Source organism: Podarcis liolepis (assembly GCF_965112155.1).
Source record: "Podarcis liolepis genome assembly, chromosome: 11".
NCBI classification, from domain to species: domain Eukaryota; kingdom Metazoa; phylum Chordata; class Lepidosauria; order Squamata; family Lacertidae; genus Podarcis; species Podarcis liolepis.
The window spans coordinates 39,254,238-39,267,251 of NC_139565.1; the positions used below are offsets into that span (position 1 = coordinate 39,254,238).

Consider the following 13,014-nt stretch of genomic DNA (forward strand, 5'->3'; position numbering starts at 1 on the left):
CAATAAATAAATACTGATAAATAAATTGTGGGATATCACATGCAGGCTACCTGGTGATGATCAGAGGAGCACAGGTACTGCTAGGTAAGCCCGCTTGGGGGTGGCTGCAGCCCTGGTGCAGAAGGGGGACCTGCTAGTAGGAGGACTGTGCCAAAGAACTGTAGTGATACCAATGCTACAGTTCCCAGTGTATGGTGTGTAGCTAGCACAAATTCTTCTTGGTCTCTGCGGTAGCTTGTGAAGAAATCTCAACAGCGTACCATATTTTCCAGTTGGCTCAGGCTATAATAGTCCAATTGCGTAGAAATGCATGGCGGGGAACCCTATTTCATAGCTGTCAACGTTTCCCTTTTTTAAAAGGAAATTCCCTTATTCTGAATAGGATTCCTCACAAGAAAAGGGGGAAATTGACAGCTATGCCCTATTTCCACTGATAAAGACACTAGGGGAGTAAAGGTTCCTACTTCCCTTTCTGACTCATGAAAAACAAAGCCCACCTCAGGATTTCCCCCACCACCCAGAATTCTTATTCACCTGTACGTTACAGAGGGCTGATAATGACCATTCATTGTTCTGCCCGGACACTGAGATCCAGCGCCGAGGGCCTTCTGGCGGTTTCCTCACTACGAGAAGCCAAGTTACAGGGAACCAGGCAGAGGGCCTTCTCAGTAGTGGCACCCACCCTGTGGAACGCCCTCCCATCAAATGTCAAAGAGAAAAATAACTACCAAACTTTTAGAAGACATCTGAAGGCAGCCCTGTTTAGGGAAGCTTTTAATGTTTAATAGGTTATTGTATTTTAGTGTTTTGTTGGAAGCCGCCCAGAGTGGCTGAGGAAACCCAGCCAGATGGGTGGGGTATAAATAATAAATTATTATTATTATTATTATTATTATTATTATTATTATTATTATTCCTTGTCCAAAATGAGATATCAAGGGCTACAGGTAGTTTAAAAAACGTTTTGTCCAGGTAATTCACAGGAAGCTCTAAAGTGAGTCATATTGTTCTGAAGGAAGGTAGATAATGCAGTGACAGAGAAGATTAGAATCTTGCAAGACTTTAACATTGCATGTCTGTCTTTTAATCAACCAGTGGGAAGTGGTTCTTAGAAGCCATCCTCCAATTCCTGTGAATTCACAGCCCACATATTCAAAAAGTGCTGAGGGGTAGCTTTGTTGATAGAGCACGAGACTCTTAACCTCAGGGTCTTGGGTTCTTTCAGGGCTGGAGTCAGATGCAGGTCAGCAGTCAAGGAAGCAGATCTCCTCCATAGTTAGTGAAGTTAACTCTTTATTCAAGCAAACAAGCACACAACTCAACCTAATCGTCTTAGCAACACTCCCCAGCAGGTCTTGTTGCCGGAACTGAAAGTCCCTGTCTTCCAGCACTTCTCCAAGGCTCCTCCTGTCCTGGATGTTTCCCAAGCAGTCTCAAACTGCACCTGCAAACCTCAGACCTCTGTTCTGTTGTTCTCATTATTCTGTGAGTTCTTGAAGACCAAGGAGGAGGGGAGCTTGTCACAGCAGGAGAGGGAGAGTCCTTGGATTTTTGGATCAGTCTCTTGACCCCCCACCCCCACCTCAGAGTCTGACCTCCTCCCTGTCACAGGCTCTTCCTGCTCCTAAACCCTGCTGCCCCTTCAGCATCCGGCGCTTCATCCCAATCTCCTCCCTGTGGCCTTCCCTCAGTGTCCCACCACCAATCCCTTGGCTCTGAGCCTTCCTCCTCTGGGATTTCCCTTGTGGGTTCCTCTGCTGGTGCCTTCTACCACCATAGCTGTCAACTTTTCCCTTTTCTTGCGAGGAATCCTATTCGGAATAAGGGAATTTCCCTTAAAAAAGGAAACATTGACAGCTATGTCCTACCACTCCTCTTCATCCATCCTGACAGGCTCAAGCCCCACGATAGGTGAAGGATCCCTGCAGTTCAGGGAGTTAGACTAGATGACCCTCATGGTCCCTTCTGTGAATCTCTGAAATTAGATGCAGCAGTAGCAGCTTATTTGCCAGGAGGTCAGGTGAGTGTCTCTGCTCCACCATGCTATTTGCTAGTGGTGATTCTTATGACTACTGGCCACAATCTTCAAGAGATACTTCTTCACCCCCCAATGGATGTGGTTGCTTGCTTTCATTTTTCAGATTGGCATGATTATCTGACATGCTACTACATCGAAGAGAAATTGATCCTGAATTGTTCCTGGTTGCCCCTACCTCATGCAACAGATTCTCTTGTGTATACTGTGTTTTTAAAATGGTAAGTCAAGGGAGAGGGAATTGGGAAATCAACTGCAATATGCACCAGAGGTTTGTTTTAAAAATGAGTTTCAGAGGAAAGATTTTCCTCAAGATCTTAGCAGGTGAGGGGAAGGGTTAAAGGTCCCCTCCATGTCTCCTGTGGTTAGCACCCCCAGCTGATGCAATTATTATTTTTGAGAAAACGTTCTTGTTAAATGCAATGATGCTTTTAGCATCACATGCAATTGGGGTCTCACTCTCCTAGATATATGTCTGCAGGAGTCTATGTTGTGGAAGACTGCCAGCTACCAGCATAGTGTACAAGATTTAGTAGTAAAGGGAGACCAAGATAATATTGGATGGCAAAATGTAAAGCTTGCTAGAAGGGAATTTACTAATGGACATCTAACAAAAGCAAACTATCACAATTAACGGGGTTTCCCTACTTCCCTTCTCCAATAACTATCCTGTTTCAAGCTGAGCCCTTGTAAAACTCACCCTAGAGAGAGGGCTATTCAACACCTAAGCAGCGCACATGTTAGATCACTGACAAAGAAACAAAAGCCAATCTTCTGTCCTGAACCCCCGGCCTACCTGGCGTCAAGTCCTGCTGGCGTATATATTACGTCAAGTCCAAAGTCCAACAGTCAGGAAACACAGTCCAGAGTCAAACCCAAAGCACAGTCCCATAGGGATCCTGGAGCATCCAATGTGAGCTCCATCAACACGGCAATTGAGTAGCCACAGCACCTCAGCTCTGCCTCCATTTTGTACCTTGCTGCTGATTGCAGCATTTGGGCTTGACAAGGCATGTGATCCTCACGTGCTCCAAGCCTCTTCCAGCTCAGGAATCACACACCTTCTCCCTGAGCTGACAAGCCCCACCTGGGCTATGGGCTCTTGCCTGCCTCAGTCTCCCTCCCACTGCTCCCCACGCCTCAGAGCCCGCCTTGTTCATGGAGATGGGGGCCTCTCTGGCTCTGATGAGGGCTCCTGATCTTCTGGTCCCTGGACACTGAACCCCATCCCCTCGCCATCCTCTGTCATCCTGTGTGTACTTTCCACAACCCCAGCCTCTCCCTTCCCATCCCCTCAGTGGGTCCCAGTGGCAGCTGCCCCCCTCATCAGGGTCCTCTTTATTCTCCCCTTTGTCCTCCCAGTTCATGACACTTCTCATGGGCATAGAACCAGTCCAAGATAATTCACAAAGTTTCTGTAAGCACACAATGGTTATGTGAGGCCTGAAAGCATTTGTGTACTGAGAGTCGAATGTTACACCTGTGTTAATTACATGATAGGGGATTTTAACCTTTTAAGTCTGGTGCCAGTGGCAAGTGTTTCTGTCACGCCCCAGGATGAATAGCAGCATGAGGGAAGGGTATTTTTTTCTGGGGCTACATACCCCCCCAACAGTCCCTATTTGGCCAGGACAGCTATGATTTTCGTCTCTCTGGGAAGAAAGAATACTTGAAGCTAATTTTCATGGGTTTACTTTTCTTTGTAGCTTCTAAAATCCTTTTTAAAACCCATCTAGAGTCCAGCCCATCTAGACTCTTGCCTTGAGTGGTGTGTCAGTCATTGCCCACAAATATCCACAGCAAGAACTTCCCACTCCGTGTCCATGGTCAATAAGACACAACTACTACTTCTCTCCCTTTCCCAATCCTGAGGGATCTCAAGCATGGGAGGAACGTGCAGGTGGATCTGGTAGCCTCTCTCATCTTTCTCCTCCTTACCAGCCAGCACAAGCAGCATTCAGCATCCTCCAGTAAACAAATAGCCAGTATTTAATTTAACCAATAAATAAATACTTAACAAATACAGTGGTACCTCGGGTTAAGAACTTAATTCGTTCTGCAGGTCAGTTCTTAACCTGAAACTGTTCTTAACCTGAGGTACCACTTTAGCCCACTGCCGCTGCGCCTTCACCGCACGATTTCTGTTCTCATCCTGAGGTAAAATTCTTAACCTGAGGTACTATTTCTGGGTTAGCGGAGGAGTCTGTAACCTGAAGCGTCTGTAACCTGAAGCATCTGTAACCCGAGGTACCACTGTAAAGGTTTAAACCATGAAACAGAACCATTTTTTAAAAAATCCCTTGCTGCAACTTCAAGCCACACAATTAAGGAAACATGTAGTTAGGCCCTGAGAAGACTGTTCAAGGGAGAGCAGCCACTGTGGGTCACTTGGATAGTGTTGTGTACGGGCTTCACACAAACGCCAGCAGAAGTGCTGCAAACATTACCTCTTAATGACAGTGTCACTTTTATTAGAACAAACTGTTCCATCTGACCCATAAATAACCTCAGTGCTAACAAGTCCTTTTAAACTTTTCCTCTCTTTTTTCTTTTTTGACAATGTGGATGATTCATTCAGAATGCTGGTTTGTGGTTGTGTTTAAGTGAAGGGTGCAGTCGCTTCTTCAGAGACACAAGGGAAATTCTGTCTTTCAGCCCTTTTGCTCTGGCCTAGACTGCCTTGTTTTGGGTTTTTTGGTTCAGCTTTTCCCCCTTCTGACTAGTGCCATCAAGTGGTGCCTGGGAATGTTTTCGTAACAGAGTGAAGAACAAACAGTGAAGTCTCCCTGTATTGCCAAAGTCTCTCTAGAAAGAGTAAATACTGCATGGCTAACTGGCTTGAGAATTTTCTTTTTAACTGGAATGTCCTCCCAGCAGATGTCAAGGCAATAAGCAACTATCTGACTTTTAGAAGACATCAGAAGGCAACCCTGTTTAGGGATGTTTTTAATGTTTGGTGTTTTATCATGTTTTTAATATTCTATCGGGAGCTGCCCAGAGTGGCTGAGGAAACCCAGCCAGATGGGTGGGGTATAAATTAATAATAATAATATTGACATAACTGTTTAAAAAACAACAAACAAACAGATCCACTAAGTGGATGGCTATTATCAATTTTATATATTTTTTAAATGAATCATAGGCAGAACTAGGATTTGCTAAAACAGGGGAAGCATCAGAGATGGAACCTGGACAGATCTGGTAAGCTTAGTATTTTAGCAGCTTTTGGGTAGAAGCTGGAATGATCTGTGTCATGGTGGAACCTAACAATCTGGGAGCTTTCAAAGAGCATTGTGGATATAAGCTGAGGTGCTAAACATGGTGACCATTCATTTCAATGCTGTGTGAGAGAGCATAAAACAAAGACTGCAGTAGAGCAGGGATACTCTCCAGATCCTTTGGATTACAACTCCCATCATCCCTGACCGTTGGCCATGTTGGCAAGGTAGGACTGATCAGTGGCGTAGCGTGGGTTGTCAGCACCCGGGGCAAGGCAAGTAATTTGCGCCCCCTAACCAGTGGATTTGCGCCCCTAACCCTAACCCCCAGATGTTGCGGCCAGTGCGGCTGGTGCGACCGGGCCCCCCTGCACCCCCCACGCTACGCCACTCTGCAGCAGTAGCTTCAAAACCCACCTTGCCAGTTCCCAAAGGGCACCATGCACAGCAAAATCCAACGCCTTTCGTTTTTCTCATTTATTTTTATTATTACTATGTATCTTTAAAAGATAAACATTCAGCGTAACAAAGAACTTAAACCGGAAGCCTTTCTTTAGCACACACACACACCCTTAGGGGGATGATCCACCACTCATTTACTCGTGAGCAAGCCCGCCAAACTTGCTGACGAAACCGAAAGCCTCTTAACTCGCTGGCGAGAGGCTTAGCCGGGCCTCGCCCGCCCACCGGCTTCCTCTCGGAGGTTTTTGGGGAGCGCAGGGCGCGGCGAGGCCCGGTGGCGCGTCGGGGTGCGGAGGCTGCCCGTGCCGGCCAGGCGTCGGTGGCGGCGTCGGCGCTGCTGCAGCGGCTGCTCCTCCTGCGAGCAGTGAGTGGAGCGCAGCCGCAGCGGCGGGGGGGGCGCGCGCGCGCTAGGGCGCAAGGCTGGCGGTGGCTGCGGGGAGCCCGGCGGAGGAAGGAACTTGTCCCTTCCCTCTGGACTCGCGCCCCCCCAGATGTTGCGCCCGGTGCGGCCGGCACCCTTGGCACCCCCCACGCTACGCCACTGGGACTGATGCACGTTACAGTCCAAGAACATCTGAAGGGTACCACATTGACTGCCCTTGATTAGTAGAGAAAATTTAAGGCCCTCTCTCTTGAAACTTGGACGAGGCTCCTTACCTTCAAATCATCCTTTTCCTCCCATTTATAATTTACTGCAAACATGTAATGCATTTCTAAAAATACTTTCATGAAAAGGAGCACAAATATTAATGTAGCATTTTAATGTTCCCAAGAGAAGGCAACTTTTAAAAGATGATTATTTGGCTGCCAAAAGATTGGTCTTTTGATTGCAGACTTCATTTTGTTTCCTATCTCTCTGTGAATTTGCCACTTATAGATCAAGTGCTGTATTAAAACACGGAACGTATCTATGACGCATATTGAGTTTGCTTTATGCTTTCCTTTCCCCTGAAGGAAATTGGAAACAAAACAACACTGTGAAAAGGTGGAAGCGACCTTGCCTCTTTTAACAAGAAGAAAGCATCACATTCGCATCCATGCATACGTGACCATATGGGTATCAGGCCGCTATTCCCACGAGGGATGTGTGACAACAAAGAAAATTTCATTCGTGCCCAGCAAAACAAGTACATTGCATTTCTTCCATAGTCTGAAGCTGCAGATTTTATTGTAAAATAGTTCTGGTTTTGTTATTGTATTTTTTTTCCTAGGGCAGCGAACATGTTAGCCAGCAAATTCCAACACATACAATTCTTTTCCACACTCAAAGTTACCAGCCATAATTTTATGCAAGCCTGTCCTCCTACCCAGATACAATTTATGTGGTGAGGCTTCACCACCGCATGGGGAAGGCCTTTTTCTAGACCACTGAAAGAACTGAGTATGGTTAGCATGGAGATGAGAATATTAAGCGGGTGTGATATAATAGCAGTCATCATATAACTGAAGGGTATCTGGATTTGTTCACATTAGTGCCTTGAAACGCAGCAGGATCCCACCCCTAACTGTGTTTAAAACTGTATTTGCACAGTTGTTCACTTCAGAGATGGGGCTGGGATGTCTTCACCTGGCATGCATGACCTTTCGGGTCCGTCCCCCATTACTGCTTACTGTCCATCCAGTTTTTGAATTGGTTTGATGGGTAAACCATATCAAACAGCAGTATTTGACAATAAATTACAGGATCGATATGGGTTGCGGCTATAACATTTGCAGTGGAGCCCATTCAATCACCTCAGGTATAGATCCCTGTGGAACGCCCTCCCATCAGATGTCAAGGAAATAAACAACTATATTCTACTTTTAGAAGACATCTGAAGGCTGCCCTGTTTAGGGAAGTTTTTAATGTTTGATATTTTATCTTTTTAAATATTTTGTTGGGTGGGGTATAATTTTTTTATTATTATTAACTATTTGTTTTTATTATACCACAATGCTAATTTTAAGGCAACCCCATTATAGCATCTGCTAGGGCATCTTATACTGTAACTCCTGCAGCTCCATAGCTGTCTACTTTCAGATTTGAAAATAAGGGATCAGCAGCCTCGAAAATTAGGGATCAGCAGCCTCAGCTGTCCTGGGGACAGTCTACGAGATATCTAACAATCCGGGGTTAGCAGCGGGAAGCAGTGGGAAACGCCGCTAGAATAAGGGAATTTCCCACAAAAACGGGAAGGTTGACAGCTATGTGCAGCCCAAATGGTGCCAAACGTATTGCTCTGCTTTCCTTTGGACCACACCAGTGAGGCCAAGAGGGGTCTTGTCATCTGGGCAACCCAGGTCTTCCAGACATACTGCCCAGGCTTGCCCCCCAGAGAAGTCACTTTGAAGCTGTTTATGCAGCATTTTGACTTCACCCCTAGAAGCGCACTGCATTGTCTCTCGAGACAGATGAATGCCAACAACAACAAAGTGTGATAAAATGGTGCCCACTGCTAAGGTAATAGTGAATGTGTTCTGAAACCCTGCCCTTTTAAAAAAGATGGAAAAATGGAATAAAAACCTCTAAGTGCAGCTGCAGCTGCTGAAATTATATTCTTTTTCTGTTCTGAAAAGTGCCAGACTTTCTGTGGTCTTAAAAAAGGTGGAAGAACCCCAGGGAGAATACGGTCTGCTTATGATCAGATTATGGTGTTGTGTGAGTGCCCCATTAAAAGTGAACAAAGCATGGCAATTCCACATTAAATGCCAAGTGTGGACAGGGACGCGGACTTAGAAAAAATATTGGGGGGGGGGCCGGGAAAGCTCATGAATAATAAATAAGCTCATGAATATGCAAATAAAGTGGCTCCGGCCCCAAATAGGGCAAGCCACGCCCCCCAGCCAGCCGATTGGCTGGCTGGGAGGTGTGGCCAGTCGGGATTCCCCTGTTCTCGCGGGAGCTGAAACGAAGCAGCGAGGCAGGAGCCCCCGCCCCCGGGGATTCCCTAATCTCGCGGGGGACGGCCGGGGCTCTCAGACTAGGGCGCGCGGCTGGCTGGCTGGCTGGCTGGCGAGGGACGGCAGCGGCGCTCTGCTGGAAGGGCGCCCGAAATTATTGGGGGGGCTGAGCCCCCCCAAAAAATTTTTTGAGGGGGCTCGAGCCCCCTCAGGCCCCATGGAGTCGGCGCCTATGAGTGTGGATGCACCCTGTGACTAGGAGAAACTGCATGCAAATTATTTTCTATTTGGTTGTTTTGTTTTTGCATTTTAGAGAAATGTCCTTCACCCTTCAGAATAAGAGCTTATCAGTTGCTCCACAAACTAATAATTATGTGGGACTCACCAAGAGATGTACTACAGTATGAACTTCAATACAAGGAAGAAATGCAAGCAACCTCATCCTGGATATCAGTATGTAAATCAATAAGATCTGTATTAGAAAGCTTCTTATGGGCTAATATGGGCTGCCATATGTCCGGATTTTCCCAGACTTTGCCAGGATCTCAACAACTTTCGTGTTTTCTTTTTAAAAAGTGCAACAATTTGGGGGTCTTCCGTAAAAAAGTCAACAACTTTCTGGATGTCCTGGTTTTTTCTTTTTGAAATATGGCAACCCTATTCTTGTGCGCATCTAGTTTGGCCACTGTGAGAACAGAATACTGGACTAAATAGGCCTTTGGCCAGATCCTGCACAACTCTTATTTTGTTCTTCACTATCAGAAAAATCTTAGCACTGACTTCCCCCTGAGTTTCTGCTGCACTTTCAATGTTGCCGAATTAAAATGTTGCAGTGGCTTTCTTCCTTTTACTGTTTCTACTTTTACTGTTCTTACTGCTCATGTTTCAGTGGTTAAATTCAGGTGTCAAATTTATGATGCTGGCCTTTTGTACAAACTGTGTCAGTTTTTTATTTTGCTCAATTATTGCTTTGGTTGCTGGATTTACAACTAATTCTTACAGTGCCTTTGATATGCCTCCAGCTGCATAGGGATTAATTGAAGGGTTTGGGATACTCCTCTCTAATGAAGGAATTTAAGAAGAGGTTGCAAAGCATGTGTAGTGTTATTCAGCCTGGATTTCATAACCCCGGACATCTCCTTCCTATCCCATTGGCACTGCCCTGCTAAACACTGATTGTCATTTTAATTAAGGCATCTGGCCTTTGGGAAGAACTCCAGCAGATAATCTGAGAATTATTAATTGTGCTTATTTGCAGGTTCCTATAGAGAATGGGATCTTTAATGCAACTATCTTCAGCGTAAATATATCATCATCATATGTTGCTCGCCTCAGATGTAAACCCCCTGGTAAAAGTTGTTCTGTTTGTGCTTGGAGTGAAGAAATTATGATCCCATATAGTAAGTGCCATGCATATTAATTTAATCATGGGTGTATTTCAGTTGTTTGGCTTTGTTTAAGAATGAAATTCTGACTGTAAATATGCTACTGGGTTTAAATTTCCCATGTTGTTATTTACCAGAGCTTACTGAAAAGCCAACCATTGTGGAAAATGCAACTGAAAAGATAGCACATGGAAAAATAAGTATCTTTCTTAAATGGAAGGTAATGTATTATATTTTTATGCTACTCTTCTTCCTTGGAGCTCAGGCAAAGCCCCATCCACTTATATCCTTACAACGATCCTATCAGCTAGAATAGACAGGGGTGTTGAGTAGCCCAGAGACAGCCAGGCAACATCATTGCTCAGCAGAGATTTTAACTCCACTTTCAAAATTCTGTCTACTATATCATAGTTTGGACATATTTGAAAAGTATGTTAAATTCGTGAAACCAATGTAACTAACAAACAGCTACTCTGTATTGTGGCTACATAAATGACGAAGAGCCAGGTCAGATGGGATGATCCAGTCCAACAAATCATCATGTGCCTTGTCTCAGTACTTTCTGGTTTATTTAACCAGTGTTTCCTATGATGTCTGAATTAGAAATTAGTTTGAGCAGTGCCAAGTAAGATTGGTCAAACCATAGTTTCCTAGTTCGGATATCTGGGAAACTGGTTCAACAGACCAAGGTGTATTGAGTTAAGGCTTGAGAGAAGGGAATGAAGGAGTCCAGAGGACTGCATAGGCACACGGTTGGTTGGTTGGTTGGTTGGTTGGTTGGTCAACAAACATTACATCTGAACCAAGCCATAGTAAGAGTCAGTAATAATGAAGGCTGTTATGTGATATTTACAAAACAGACAAGAAAATATATACAGAGATAAAATTGATACTAGAATTATATCTATCATCAAAAATTTATGCTTTTATAATTTAGTTTGGTATGGGTTGCAGCTTTCACTGTGCCTGAAATATTTCATCTCATTTCATTTCTGGTGCATAACAACTGTTAATGTTCATATTTGCTTATATTAGACAACACAAAGCAGGAATACCATTGGTTACAATATAAGCGTCGAAAGAATACCCCACTATTGCCGCCACGTACGGACATACCTCAGCATAACAGAGAACTGGGTGCATCTGAATCTCTCCATGGCTTATTACAGAATCAAAATCTTTGCCTACAATGAAGCAGGAGAATCCCCTCCACTAACATACCTGGTTCCAGATATCACTGTAAAAGCTACAGGTAGAGTATTTTTCTGTCTAAAGAAAATATGGTGAAGAATCAAACTTCCCTTTTTTGAGTTTTGAAGCAGCATAAGTCGATTTCAATCAATGTGTTTGCTTGTTACACTATTTCTATCTGACTTAAGTATCTGTCTGAACTCACTAAGGACACAATGCAGGGCTGGTTTCAGTGTGCTTAAGCCCATTTGAAGCAGCAGCTTGAGGGCACTTAATTGTGCCAATTGTGGACATCATGTGATGCTGAAACTAAGATGAAATAGTGTTTACATGCCAGTGGACTCCCAAGTACATGTGTCGAGATGCTCGTACAAGAGGGGGTTGGGTTTTCTTAATGCTCTGTTATTTTTAATAGTTTCCTTTCCCATTGCAGATTTACGTGGCCAGTTCAACCTATCAAATCAGCAAAATTATTCTGTTATCACCTGGGATCTAAAACACAGTTCAGATTGCATTGTGATCGACTGGGGCACTGGATTAGAAGACATGAAGATTCATGTTTCTACTTGGAAAAATGAGATACGACTAGGTATTAAATCAATTTCTATAAAACTGACAAGCAGGTTTCATTGTTTGCTTCTAGACACTTAAAATAATCAGACATAAATAATCTGTTAACTACTTCACTTGGGTTCTGATCTTGTTGAACAGTTCATGAACCAGGATAACAACGTAGGAGGGGCGATTCTGGATCAGACCAAAGACCCATTTTGTTCTCACAGGTGGCTATGGGACAGACATGAGCAGAATAGCATTCTCAGACTTATATTCCCCAGCATCTTGTATTAAGAGGCACTGTACGTCTGACACCTACATAGACATAATAACTTTGCCAACCTTATCCTCTGTTTCATGGTAGCAAATTCCATCATTTAACTGTGTGTTTTGTAAAATACTTTTCATCTGACCTGAATGGTGAACCATTCAGCTTTGTTGGAAAACCCCAGGTTCTAGTATTAGGAGAAACAAACTTCTCCTTATCCACTTCCTCCATATTCTCAGTGTGTGTCTTCATTTGCACTAGCAGTGCACTGTGGAGTGCAGTGTGATTAAGCCCATTGAAAGCAAACATCATTTATGGCCTTGGAAACCTGATTTGACATGTGAATCTCCTTTCCTGGGCTATTTATAATTTGATCAGCAGATCTTATTTTCAAAATTGCTAGCTATCTTTTAACCAAGAAAACCAGGGCATTATAATACAACCAGAAACACAAGCACTGCCAGAGCCATCTGTCAAGCAAGCCCAAACAGACTTTGCAGGATTTCAGATTTCAGGCAAATTTTGTAGGTCTAGAAACAAGTTTTCAAACAGAACTGGACAATAGAAAGCAAGTGCAGTTGCTGTGCATCTTCTGTTTCTGTGAAGCTTGCACTAAAATCCTGCATAGTATTGGATCAAATATGCCATGCCAAAGCCAAAGGCACAAACCTCAATGAATCCAAAGGATATCCAGTCACTATTCACTTTTGTTTTCTTTCTTGCTCTGTCCTGCTTTCCCTTTTCATCATCCCAGCCACTAACAACGAATTCCAGTTTCAGAAAAAAGTACCATCAATAGTGGTTAGATGAAAAACAACATATATATCAAAAACCCCACACTGTGCCTGCTCATTAGCAAGCCATGGGGGAAAGATTTATACATTTCAGACACAGCAGAACAACAATATACATAGATGAGGAGATTCCCTTTGCCCACAGCCACCTAGTGCCATGAAGTGTACTTACTGTCCTGTCACAGGCTAGATAGCTTTTCCTCATCTTCCTGAAAATGTGTCCTTG

General features: G+C 44.1%; 1 protein-coding gene across 2 annotated transcripts in view; it reads left to right on the forward strand.

Moving 5' to 3' along the window:
- Nucleotides 1–13,014, forward strand: part of LOC310688622 (interleukin-6 receptor subunit beta-like) — a 66,090-nt gene that overhangs the window by 41,190 nt on the left and 11,886 nt on the right. Inside the window, exons 6-12 of one of the 2 annotated variants that reach the window (XM_083465269.1) lie at nt 2,142–2,256; nt 6,670–6,842; nt 8,909–9,048; nt 9,854–9,995; nt 10,118–10,200; nt 11,016–11,232; nt 11,605–11,760. In XM_083465269.1, the coding sequence (XP_083321395.1) occupies nt 2,142–2,256; nt 6,670–6,842; nt 8,909–9,048; nt 9,854–9,995; nt 10,118–10,200; nt 11,016–11,232; nt 11,605–11,760 (1,026 nt within the window). Of the gene's footprint in view, nt 1–2,141; nt 2,257–2,535; nt 2,607–6,669; nt 6,843–8,908; nt 9,049–9,853; nt 9,996–10,117; nt 10,201–11,015; nt 11,233–11,604; nt 11,761–13,014 lie in introns of those variants that run through there. The other variant, XM_083465270.1, reaches the window with a different exon arrangement.